Source organism: Pollicipes pollicipes, unplaced genomic scaffold (assembly GCF_011947565.3).
Source record: "Pollicipes pollicipes isolate AB1234 unplaced genomic scaffold, Ppol_2.1 Scaffold_1600;HRSCAF=1878_pilon_pilon_pilon, whole genome shotgun sequence".
NCBI classification, from domain to species: Eukaryota; Metazoa; Arthropoda; class Thecostraca; order Pollicipedomorpha; family Pollicipedidae; genus Pollicipes; species Pollicipes pollicipes.
In genome coordinates this window covers 10,836,318-10,849,179 of record NW_023595962.1, presented here as the reverse complement: position 1 = coordinate 10,849,179, position 12,862 = coordinate 10,836,318, and the positions used below count along the sequence as shown (strand labels likewise).

At 47.7% G+C, this 12,862-nt stretch overlaps 1 protein-coding gene across 1 annotated transcript; it reads left to right on the top strand.

The window, feature by feature from the left end:
- Window positions 1–5,991: 5,991 nt before the first annotated feature.
- Window positions 5,992–7,472, top strand: LOC119093758 (chorion protein S36-like). The gene is made up of 4 exons (XM_037216769.1): window positions 5,992–6,015; window positions 6,622–6,743; window positions 7,042–7,320; window positions 7,466–7,472. The coding sequence occupies exons 1-4, from the start codon at window positions 5,992–5,994 to the stop codon at window positions 7,470–7,472; spliced, it is 432 nt and encodes a 143-aa protein (XP_037072664.1).
- The last annotated feature ends 5,390 nt before the right edge of the window (window positions 7,473–12,862 follow it).

Here is a 12,862-nt window from a genome sequence, read left to right as displayed (position 1 = left end):
GTTGACTGGCTCCCAGGGAACAGGCCTAGATCTGTTGAAGAAGGTCTAGATAATGAAGACATCAATCCACTCTACCTTTCTCGACTGCTAGAAACACTTTATTTATTACACTGCATTGAATACAGGCAATGCATGCGTATGAATTATGTTTCGCGCTGTTTATGTCTTCTGCGGAGTGGCGGAGGAACGTAGAGTGATTTTTGTCACGTACCTGACTTCAGCGAGTGTGCCGAGTGATTTGTGCGCTGTAAATAAACTTCTGATTTGTGTTCTCTGTTTCTTCACGTTCAAAGAGGACTGTGCTCAGTCCATCGTCAGAAAACATGCCACTATCAGAACGTAACAGACAACGAGATGGTTTACCTATGTGAGCCCGTGCACCCCATACCAAAATGAGGTGGGCGCTCCAAGCCCGTCAGCCCAACTCCAACATCGAATAGCTTAATAAAAGTGCCATAATGAAGTATGTGAATAGAAATATGCGCCTTAAAACCGTAGATGAATAGGGAAGAGCACCACGAGAACAGGCCAAAGCACGCGCAGCTAAAAAATATTTGATTCAGCACACATCTAGCGTCGCCGCGCGCCACCTCTCGGAAGGTTGAAGAACTACAAGCGAATGCTCCATGCAATTGCTCTATGGAGCAGTCAATCACATAATGAACAGCAGATATACTATATAGTGAGCATTTTTGTGTAAATAATTTTTCCACTTAAACGCATACCAGTAGTTGTAAGTGAGGTTATTTCATCATATCTGATGTTCGCTTAAAACTCTTTTAACGTAGAGCACTCCCTTGAAACATGTTCCAAGCCTGATGCGACTTATGTCGCCTGGCGTTGGCCTTTTTGCATCGTCCCAGCATTGCTCATACAAGTGACTGTTGTGTTTCTGCACTACATGGGCCTGGAAGGGGAATATAATGGGCTCCGGATTCAGCTCGGAGCAAACAGAAGATGGTTTAGTATGACGCTGCATTCCCTTACGACACAGTTGCCAAACTGGGACAACCCTTTGTTACTATATATATATATATATATATATATATATATATATATATATATTATGTTTTGTGTAAAATTGATCTGGAATATAAAGCTCCGCACCTAATTACCACAACGTCTTTTACATCTTTGCATTTTGCATCCGTGATACATTTGGCACGGTTTAAAAACTCCTGCTTTTTGGAGCGTTGGAACCGCTTTTGCCATTCTGCGTCGTATCTTGCAATGTCACACTTTTGTTTCAGCTGCGTTATTTGCCGGAAGTAAGAGTATGCCCTGCGAATGCTAGGCAGCGTGTACAACTCCGAGAGCCACCACTCTGCCATTGAAGTGAAATCCCACTTGTTCCCTACCAATATTTAACACTGGTGCTGCTCCTGCCCATACCATGAATTCTAAGATTTGGCTCAGTCTGTCGTAACAAATATTTAGACAAACTTAGAGTGTTCAACCACCGACAGGTATCCGTTTTGAAGAAACCACAGAAAAAGTGTGGGGGGGGGGGGGAGGGCGAATTCATTCTCCGGCCCCGAACGGGGTTACGTTATTAGGTGAAAGCGCATGTTTGCTCGTTTCAACTCCGCTAAGTGTTTGCTCGTTTCAATTCCACATGATATTTGACCTCGGCTGACTGGCCTTTGACCTCTGTTGACTAGACATGACAAGTACACCATGCGACATAAATCGGAGACAAAGCTCTACACCACGGACGGGATGCCGTTTGATGTTTTGAGGCCTTCAATATCCGCAGCTTATGCTTCAACCCCTTTGCTGGCCTAATTTATTGGTGTAGAGCCATTTTTCACTAATCAGCCCCACTCATTCATTTTGCAAAACTACGTCCTTCACACGTGCCACTGCCGATACGACTATCGGTTCAGGCCAAGGTCAAACCTGTGAAGTCGCGTGCGACTCCATCATTAAGACAACGCTTTAAAAGATGGGGGAGTCATTTATCTCTCTCAGGCTAAAGTTAGAATGCTGGACAAAGTCAACTGCTACGCAAAATTTCCTCAAAACACCTTCATTGTTGTGTCTTGCATATTGTCAGTGGCTACATTATCAGTGCTCCATGATCATCGGGCACGAGTCGACGGTGGACCAGAGTGGACCGGCCTTGTCTCGGGCGCTGGTCGGACTAGAGTCTTGAGTCACCTGAGTCATTACTACTCACTGCCTGTTGCCTATCTATCGCCCAGCACGCATTGCCATACGCTTCCAGGCCTGGGTGCGGCTCTTCATCCGACAACTCTATTAAAACATCTGATATGCTCACGGCATATCCATTAGGCACTCGATCTCTTCTAACAAAGATCAATGGCAAGTGCCATTTTGTACTGGTATACAAAATTTGTTCAAAACACAGCTTACAATACCTACAAACTTCCGGCATTCCTGGCGGTCCAAATAACATCTGTTCGGAACATCAAAAATACCAAAACACCTCACCTAAACAGGAAATCCTGTCTGGCCTGAACATGAAAGACGTTTAGAGCATCTGATCAGCTGAGGCCACCAACTGGAAATTCGGCCGAATGAAAATCTAATGTGCCAAGCGAAGTTAGGTACAGGAGGTTAAATAAGCCATAAAATGATCTGTCATACCTCAAGTAGACATGTGCTCAAAAAGGTTTTGGACCATGACCCCAAGATCTCCTACACACCTGGGGTCTTATGAAATCCTGGTTCCTCCCCTGGTGTCAAGGGCACAGCTGGACTGTTGGTGGGGGACGGAGGACACAGTGTTACCGTGGGGGTCCTCCTAGTGAAATACCCCTCCCCAAAAATGAGTTACCGGATTTCGCCAACTTTATTTCAACGGTGGCTAAAATGTCTTTGTTCTGTTTATATCTGGAGCCTTCTTCAACTGAAACAGCAATGTATTGAGTGACGATGTTAGCGCTTTTAATTTTTTTCTTAATTAGCTGAACAGAATGTTCTCGAGGCAGTGCTGTATGCGCATGCCGTGACAAGATCTGACCTGAATATTACCATCACCAAGAAGGAAGATGCCCTGCAACAACATGGCTCAGCTATTGTTATAGAAATGACCCTAATTGGTGTTGCAAGATCTCGCCTGTCTCGGACCTCTCTGCCCTACATTGTTACCAGGTAAACAACATTAAGGTTATTGGCTCTGACGTATTCTGCATGCGAGATTGGTTGGGAGCGTTCGATGCGACCTTTGACAGCATGGATGCTACATTTTCGGCATCGTCACTTCATACATTGTGACATCTTTGGCAGAAAGTGCAGGTGTCACAGATTCATCTAATCCACAATCCATAAACGACGATGAGAGCGACAATCACAGTTACGTCGATAATGACAACAGTTTAAGCAGTCATTAACTCCATCATCTTTACATCTATGGCGCTTGCGACTTACCGATCGAAAAAGCACATCAAGTAAATAATACACGTTATGGATACCCTCTCCCCGATAGTTGGAGAGGGAGGCGAACTTGCCCAAGGAATTTGTCCAAATGATCCCAGGCGTGTCGTGCAAGTGAGCCTGAATTCTCAGTAGGCTCAGGGGTATTTATTACGGATGTTTCGACACTAACCATATGTCTGTGGCATATATAGTTACTAAGGAGCGACATGTTTTATTAGAGACACTCAACGGCAATTCGCGGCCGGCGCGGACGGCGGGCGGGAGCCGAGAAATTTCCCGTTGGCGTGTGGCAGTGACGTTACCGTCACGTAACGGGACTCTACATCATCAATGTTGCCTTCAAGCACATGAGCCCCATCTCAGTTTGCTCCAAATGAATCACAAGCATCCCTTTATGGTTGCAATTCTGCAATGGTGTGTGGCGCCGTAAACATAGGCGTGCTTAAGGCCATTTTTATTCGAAACACTTTAAAATGGCAGGGCTGGGGTAATCGTTTTCTGCCCTTCGCCCCTGGCCTCGTATATGAACACTGGGTCAGTCCCGTTGATATGCAAGATAAAACACCTCGAGCATGAGTGGGCCTGCGAGTGCTCCACCCAGCACTCATTTCTCAGCACAGAAATCTTCATCTAAACGCTGCCTCACATCGTGTGCACCACCGCAGTGGCAAAGAGACGCCTCTGTGTGATCGCACATGAGAAAGACCGCACACCCAACTATCACAGGTCATGACCGGAGTGAAGATTGCCTGCCAGAGTACCACGCCCCGGCTACGCCCCTCCCCCCTCTCAAGTCAGCCGAGGGGACGGTGGGTCTCTGGGTGGGTGTCAACCTTGGCGCGTGCCGACGCCCCGGGCTAGAGGCGGGAAAGTGGTGTGGCGCTGTTGGCGGTATATAAGGGAGACGCAGAACTCAGCTGCAGTCAGTGAACGTTGCAGTCGGACTCACAAGCATCAAACATGTTCAGTAAGGTGAGTTGGGCCCGTGTGGGCAGGAGCCCCCACATCAGCTAACGAGCACGTGTAGCCTGTATTTGTGCACCCTCGAATGGGCTGGTGCACTAACTTGTCCGCGGTATTTCGGATTCAAACGAATGCCTATCTTGCATATAAATTTGGCTGATTTCGTACAACGTGGCATTGTGTGTGCGTGTGATTAAGTAATTTAATGAGGTACCATCACATTTGCTCCATGGATAATCACCCGTCAGAAATTACTATTTTATCGATAGCAGACTATCTCGGCAACTACACATCTTTATCAACAGTTGACTGTACACCCTTCACTGCCAGTGACTATACCGTAAGCCTTTGACTCTAAACACTTAGTCACATGGTTCACACTTTGTCAAAATCGTAAAACCACATCAAGAAGATACAGCCAAATATAGCCTGCGAAACTATAGTCAAGTCTGCTCAAGTGTTATTGCATTTTATTCGAGTTTGAGACAACTAAGACTGCAAGGTAAACTCAGCCAAATGGCACTGCTTGCTAAAGACGACCGTTTCGAACAGTTTCAGCGGTTGTTCTATACTGAATATACTCTATACAACTGAATGTTCAGAATAAATCGACGCCGATAGGTTAAAAACATGAGGTGTGGGTTTTAAAGTGTGTATACTTTGAGCACAGCTGCTGCTGTCTAGAGAACATTGACATAGTCCGTACCAGACGGCATACAGCCTCCTCGATGTCGCGTGATTCGGTGCTAGACTCGCCTATCGGTGATGAGGATCACGTGGCTTCATTGATCCATAGAAAATCAACATCGGACCGCCCAAAAGCATCAGTGATCACGAGTCGCTCTCGACGTGCTGACCCGTCTTGTAAAATTGATAACTAGCAGCTCTTAAGCAAATTTGTTTTATGATGTGCATTGCTGCTCCCTTTGTACGTGTCTCGCGGCAGTCTACCGACAAAGTACCTTAATTTTGTTTTCTGTGATCGGTGGCTCCGCAAAACAATGTGTCAAGATTCACAATTATGTACAAAGAAACGGATATCCATCATACAGGAAAAATGTGAAAAATATCTATGCATTTGAGTACTAATGTAGCTCTTAATATTCATGGCGTCGAACACACCCTTTCATGACGAGGCAACAACGCTATTGAGATTGGTATTCAACTACGCTATCGAGCGTTCTAGCAGAGGGGCAATCTACGCAAGCTTTACTCAGGCAGATTTCATGTCATGGTGTGTAGATCGGGAACAATATCAATGGAATAAGTAGCTGCGGAAAAAGTGGATTTTGGCTTACATAAAGAGAAACTTGCGTTATGTTCTGTCACTTGATCTCGGTGCCATAATTTACTAGAGTTGTATTTTGGTGATGCAATAATTTTAAAAGCCTTGGATTTAGCGTGCCTTCTATTGGGGTGATAATGGTGAAACAAAATCACCAAGCCACCGAATACCTTCAGATCTTCTAGACCATGGTCATCATGTTAATAGAGCTTTTTAGCTGGAAACAAGGAGACAAAACATTTTCATGCCAAACGTAGCCATACAATATTGCGGATAAGGGTCATGGGATAAGGTCGGGTTAGTTCAGGTTCACATCAGATCAAAGCAAGGCTACCACCTCGATGTTTTTGGTTCAGTTTGATCACGTAACGTAGATAATTCACACGCTTGAAAGTATGCAAGGCATACCAACTCGTTTCTGTCTGTCTGCACTTATTACTGAGATACATATGTTTCATCTTATTTTGATTTTTTTTGCTATTTTTTATCCGAATTTTATCTGTATTTTTACCGAATTATTATTTTTTTACCAAATATTTTGGCAAAGCTTCTATGGCCTCAAACGGTCATCTCATCCCACGTCACCTCAAACGGTCATCTCGTAAACACCGAACAACCGGGTTGGCCGTACGTGTCGAAAATTCAACTAGTTCGGCGAGACATCTTCAAACGAATTACTGTGGTGTAGCTTCTACGAGTCTACCCAAGTAGTTACTTGTTCACTGTTCAAGTAGTGTAATATCAACGTGCATCAAATCAAACACTAATCCACTCTGGCAGAATTTGCCAGTAACGCGAGCAATTAACGAATCCAACGATGCTACGGTGGTGGCTTTGTCATATACGTGCCCTGCCCTGTTCTGCCCTGCACTTCCCTGTCCTTCCCTGCCCTGCCCTTCCCTGCACTTCCTTGCCCTGCTGACATGCCCTGCCATGCCATGCCTTGACCTGACCGGCCGCTCTGTCGGCAGCTGTTTGTGGTGGGCCTTCTGGCCACGGCCTGCCTGGCCGCCGAGGAGAAGAAGGCGACTGAGGACCTGAAGACGGACAGCTCGTCCACCAGCTTCTCCCACAGCAGCCTCGGCTCGGTGCAGTTAGTCGCTGATCGATGTCACCTCCTTTGGCCATACGCTGGGGAGAACTAACCAGCTGAGATGCCGGCAGTAAGTGAAGAGTCTTATCCATGGAAATGGGGGTGGGAGGGGAGAGGGGGCAGAATCGTGCCATATTCATCATATTATAATGATTTGGACGAAATTAGTTTGAGCACATCTTTTCCGTGCTAATTTCACATTTTCGTGCGGCATGCACACACGGGCAACGTATAACCGACCCCATGAATTTTTTTAGGAATTCAGCTGACTTCGTTTGATATATCGGCCTCGTTTCAGCTCTGGAGTGTCCACGTACCACGCTCCTTCCACCACCTACGCCCCTGCCAGCTCCAACCACGCGGCGTCGGCTGGCTACGCCTCTGGCTCGTCCTACCACGCTCCGTCCCCCACCTACTCGTCCAGCTCGTCGTACCACGCTCCGTCTACTGGCTACTCGTCGGGCCCCTCGTACCACGCCGAGCCGGCCTACTCGCCCAGCTCCTCCTACCACGGCGCCGCCCCCAGCTACGCCCCCGTCTCGCCCTACCACGGCCCGGCTAGTTACGCCTCGGAGGGGTACGCCGCGCCCCATCAGAGCAGCTACCGCCCGAGCTACCAGCCCGTGCAGACGTACCACCAGTCGGCCTACGCCCCGGCTCGCCCCAGCTACGGCTCCGGCTACGCCCCGACCGCCGGCTACGGCTACGCCGCCGGCTACCAGGGCGTGATCTACGCCGGTCGCGACCAGGGATACGGCCACGACAACGCGTGAGTGTGCAGCGGGGCTGGGGGCGCCACGGAGAGCCGTGGTGTGCTGATGCTTACAGTTGCGGTGCGCCACCTTGAACAAAAAACAGCGAGATGATTTTTGTTACATTTGATACAGCAAGCTGTGATGCAGAAGGCAGTCAGCTTTGATGTGCCTTTCCACATCCATGTTAAGCCAGCATCAAGATCGTTTCACAGTGAGTATTCTTTTTTCGAATGAGACAGTGTCGAACAGTGACAGTTAAGACACCCTCCCCCCACGCCATTGACGCGGCCTCGTCATCCCGTGCAGGTACAGCCCCCGTCCGCACGCCGCAGGCTACTCGTACCAGCCCCGCGGCTACGGCTACCAGCAGAGCGGCTACGGCTACCAGCCGGCCGGCTACGACCGCACGCCTTACGGCGGACACGGAGACCACGCTGCCCCGGCCTACGGTCAGTCAGAGCTCAATTGAGGTCGGCTAAGGTCGGATACGTAACGGCGAGTAGGCACAGTTGACTTCACGCGTTGTTGGAACGGACTGTGCTTGGCGCCTGGACGCTCTGTTTTCAGGCAGCTCCAAGTAGTCACTAATGACGCTTATAATGTTTACTTCCTCGTCATTTGTTTACGTATGATCTATGCAGAGATACTAAGACTGCTTCTGTTTCACTCAATGCTTCTGTTACACCGAGGCGATTCTAAATAACCAATGAATTACAAATGTTTTCCGTGCTAAAGCGTATCACCAAGACTACAGACTTAGACCTGTTGCAACCTTCCACAACACGAGGTACTGATTACCTCAGATAAATGTGACTACTCGACCCCTCTTCTTGCGGGGCCTGTTTGTGACAGTATCGTCTCGTTCTTAGGGGATTGCCTCATATCGACTGAATGCAATGTTTCACAAAGTGAGTGTACATAAGTGACTGTTTGGTACATTTCAGAGCCCTCCCACTACTAGAGCGTTGACTGGCTCCCAGGGAACAGGCCTAGATCTGTTGAAGAAGGCCTAGATAATGAAGACATCGATCCACTCTACCTTTCTCGGCTGCTAGAAACACCTTATTTATTGCACTGCATTGAATACAGGCAATGCATGCGTATGAATCATGTTTCGCGCTGTTGATGTCTGCTGCGGAGTGGCGGAGGAATGTAGAGTGATTTTTGTCACGTACCTGACTTCAGCGAGTGTGCCGAGGGATTTGTGCGCTGTAAATAAACTTTTGATTTGTGTTCTCTGTTTCCCTACGTTCACAGAAGACCGTGCTCAGTCAATCGTGAGATAACATGCCACTATCAGAACGTGACAGACACCGAGATGGTTTACCTACGTGAGCCCGTGCACCCCATACCAAAATTAGGTGGCCGCTCCGAGCCCGTCAGCCCATCCCCAACATCGAAGAGCTTAATGAAAGTGCCATATTAAAGCATGTGAATAGAAGCAAGCGGCTTAAAGCGGTAGATGAATAGGCAAGAGCACCACGAGATCAGGCCAAAGCACGCGCAGCTAAAAATATTTGATTCAGCACACATCTAGCGTCGCCGCGCGCCACCTATCGGAAGGCTGAAGAACTACAAGCGAGTGCTGTCGTGCAAATGTTCTATGGAGCAGTCAAACAATCACATAATGAACAGCAGATATACTAAATAGTAAGCTTTTTTGTGCACAAAATGTTTCCACTTAAACGTATACTATTAGTTGTACGCGAGGTTATTTCATCATATCTGATGTTCGCTTCACACTCTTCAAATGTGGAACATTCCCATTAAACATGCTCCAAGCCTGATGCGACTGATGTCGCCTGTCGTTCGCTTTTTGTATCGTCCCAGCATTGCTCATACAAGTGATTGTTGTGCTTCTGCACTACATGGGCCTGGGAGAGGAATATAATGGGCTCTGGATTCAGCTCGGAGCAAACAGAAGATGGTTTAGTATGACGCTGTACTCCTTTACAACACTGTTGCCAAACTGGGTCACCCCTTTCTTACTGTTTATGCATGTTTTGTTCAAATTTCACCTTGAATGTAAAGCTCTGTACCAACTTACCACAACGTCTTTTATCTCTTTACATTTTGCATCCGTAATACATTTGACACAACTTGAAACTCCTGCTTTTTGGAGCGCTGGAACCGCTTTTGCCATGCTGCGTCGTATCTTGCAATGTCACACTCTTGTTCCAGCTGTTATTTGCCGGGAGTACGGGTAAGTCCGGCGAATGCTAGGCTGTGCATACAACTCCGAGAGTCACCATCCTGCCATAACCGTGAAATCCCACTTGTTCCCTACCAATATTGAGCACTGGAACTGCTCCTGCCCATACCATGGATTCTAAGATTTGGCTCAGTCTGTGGTAGCAAATATTGAGAAAAATTTCGAGTGTTCAACCACCGACAGGTATCCGTTTTAAAGAAACCACAGAAAAAGGGTAGGGGGGAATTCATTCTCCGGCCCAGAACGGGGTTACGTTATTAGGTGAAAGCGCATGTTTGCTCGTTTTAATTCCACTAAGTGTACACCACGAATTCTTGACATGCTACGGTAAGGCGTTAAAAAGGTAATGATATTTGACCTCGGCTGACTGGCCTTTGACCTCTGTTGACTAGACATGACAAGTACATTATGCGACCTAAATCGGAGATACAGTTCTAGACCACGCACGGGATGCCGTTTAATGTTTTGAGGCCTTAAATCTCCGCAACTTAGGCTTCAACCCCTTCGTTGGCCTAATTTATTGGTGTAGAACCATTTTTCACTAATCAGCCCCACTCATTCATTTTGCAAAACTACGTCCTTCACACGTGCCACTGCCGATGCGACTATCGGTTCAGGTCAAGGTCAAACCTGTGAAGTCGCGTACGACTCCATCATTAACACAACGCTTTAAAAGATGGGGGTTTATCTCTCTCAGGCTAAAGTTAGAATGCTGAACAAAGTCAACTGCTGGGTAAAATTTCCTCAATACACCTTCATCGTTGTTGTGTCTTACATATCGACAGTGGCTACATTATCAGTGCTCCATGATCATCGGGCACGAGTTGACGGTGGACCGGAGTGGACCGGCCTTGTCTCGGGCACTGGTCGGACTAGAGTCTTGAGTCACCTGAGTCATCATCGTTCACTGCCTGTCACCTAACTATCGCGCAGCACGCATTGTCATACGCCTCCAGGCCTGGGTGCGGATCTTCATCCGACAACTCTATTAAAACATCTGATATGCTCACGGCATATCCATTAGGCACTCGATCTCTTCTAACAAAGATCAATGGCAAGTGCCATTTTTTCTGGTATGCAAAATTTGTTCAAAACACAACTTACAATACCCGCAAACTTCTGGCATTTCTGGCGTTCCAAATAACAGCTGTTCTGAACATCAAAAATACCAAAACACTTCACCTAAACAGGAAATCCCGTCTGGCCTGAACATCAGAGGTTCAGAGCATCTGATCAGCTGAGGCCACCGACTGGAAATTCGGCCTACTGAAAATCTAATGTGCCAAGCAAAATCAGGTACAGGAGTTGAAGTAAACCATGAGATGATCTGCTATGCTTCAAGTAGACGTGTGCCCAAAAACGTTTTGGATCATGACCCCAGGATCTCATACACACCTGGAGTCTTATGAAATCCTGGATCCTCCCCTGGGGTCAAAGGCACAGCCAGACTCTTGGTGGGGGACGGAGGACACAGTGTTACCGTGGGGGTCCTGCTAGTGAAATGCCCCTCCCCTTAAAATGAGTTACCGGATTTCGCCAACTTTATTTCAACGGTGGACATAATTTCTTTGTTCTATTCTTATCCGCAGCTTTCTTCAACCGAAACGGCAATGTACTGAGTGACGATGTTAAAGCTTTGAAACTTTTTTCTTAGTTTGCTGGACAGAATGTTCTCGGGGGAAACGCTTTATGCGCATGCCGTGACAAGACCTGACCTAAATATGACCATTACCAAGAAGCAAGATGTCCTGCAGCAATATGGCCCAGTTATTGCAATATAAATTACCCTAATTAATGCTGCAAGATCTCGCCTGTCTTGAACCCCTCTGCCACACATTGTTACCAGGTAAACAATATTTAGGCTACTGGCTCTGACGTATTCTGCATGCGAGATTGTTTGAGAGCGTTCGATGCGACCTTTGACAGCATGGGTGCGACATTTTCAACATCGTCACTTCATGCATTGTGACATCTTTGGAAGAAAGTGCAGGCGTCACAGACTCATCTAATGCTCAATCCATTAGCGACGACGAGAGCGCCAATCATGGCCACGTCGATAATGACAACAGTTTAAACAGTCAATCAATCCATCATCTTCACATCCATGACGCTTGCGACCTACCGATTGAAAAAGCACGTCAACTTAATATTACACACGTTATGGAAACCCTCTCCCCGATAGTGGGGGAGGAAGGTGAACTTGCGCAAGAAATCTGACTAAATGATCCCAGGCGTGTCGTGCAAATGAGCCTGAATACTCAGTAGCCTCAGTGGTATTCATTGCGGATGTTTCGACACCAACGATATGTCTGTAGCATATATAGTTACTGAGAAGCGATATGTTTTATTAGCGTCACTCAACGGCAATTTGCGGCCGACGCGGACGGCGGGCGGGAACCGAGAAATTTCCCGTTGGCGTGTGGGAGTGACGTTACCGTCACGTAACGGGACTCTACATCATCAATGTTGCCTTCAAGCACATGAGCCCCATCTCAGTTTGCTCCAAATGAATCACAAGCATCCCTTTATGGTTGCAATTCTGCAATGGTGTGTGGCGCCGTAAACATAGGCGTGCTTAAGTCCATGTTTATTCAAAACAATTTGAAATGGCGGGGCTGGGTTCCGTCGCATCAACCTATACGTTCGCATCATGAAAACGCCTAATCCGGGCGGAAGTAATTGTTTTCTGCTTTTCGCCTCTGACCTCGTATATGAACACTGGGTCAGTCCCGTTGACATGCATGATAAAACACCTCGCGCATGAGCGGTCCTGCGAGTGCTCCACCCGTCACCCACTTCTCAGCACAGAAATCTTCATCCAAACGCTGCCTCACATCGTGTGCACCACCGCAGTGGCAAAGATACGCCCCTGTGTGATCGCACATGGGAAAGACCGCACACCCAGCCATCACAGGTCATGACCGGGATGAAGATTGCTTGCCAGAGTACCATGCCCCAGCCACGCCCCCCCCCCCCCCTCTCAAGTCAGCCGAGGGGACGGTGGGTCTCTGGGTGAGTGTCAGCCTTGGCGCGTGCCGGCGCCCCGGGCTAGAGGCGGGAAAGTGGTGTGGCGCTGTTGGCGGTATATAAGGGAGACGCAGAGCTCAGCTGCAGTCAGTGAACGTTGCAGTCGGACTCACAAGAGATTAAAC

What these genes read in the sequence shown, in the direction of transcription:
- LOC119093758 (XM_037216769.1), top strand. Translation starts at nt 5,992, where the DNA reads ATGTTTTTGGTTCAGTTTGATCAC. An exon ending in TTTTGGTTCAGTTTGATCAC is followed by an intron (nt 6,016 to 6,621) that starts GTAACGTAGATA and finishes CTCTGTCGGCAG; the next exon opens with CTGTTTGTGGTGGGCCTTCT. An exon ending in AGCAGCCTCGGCTCGGTGCA is followed by an intron (nt 6,744 to 7,041) that starts GTTAGTCGCTGA and finishes GCCTCGTTTCAG; the next exon opens with CTCTGGAGTGTCCACGTACC.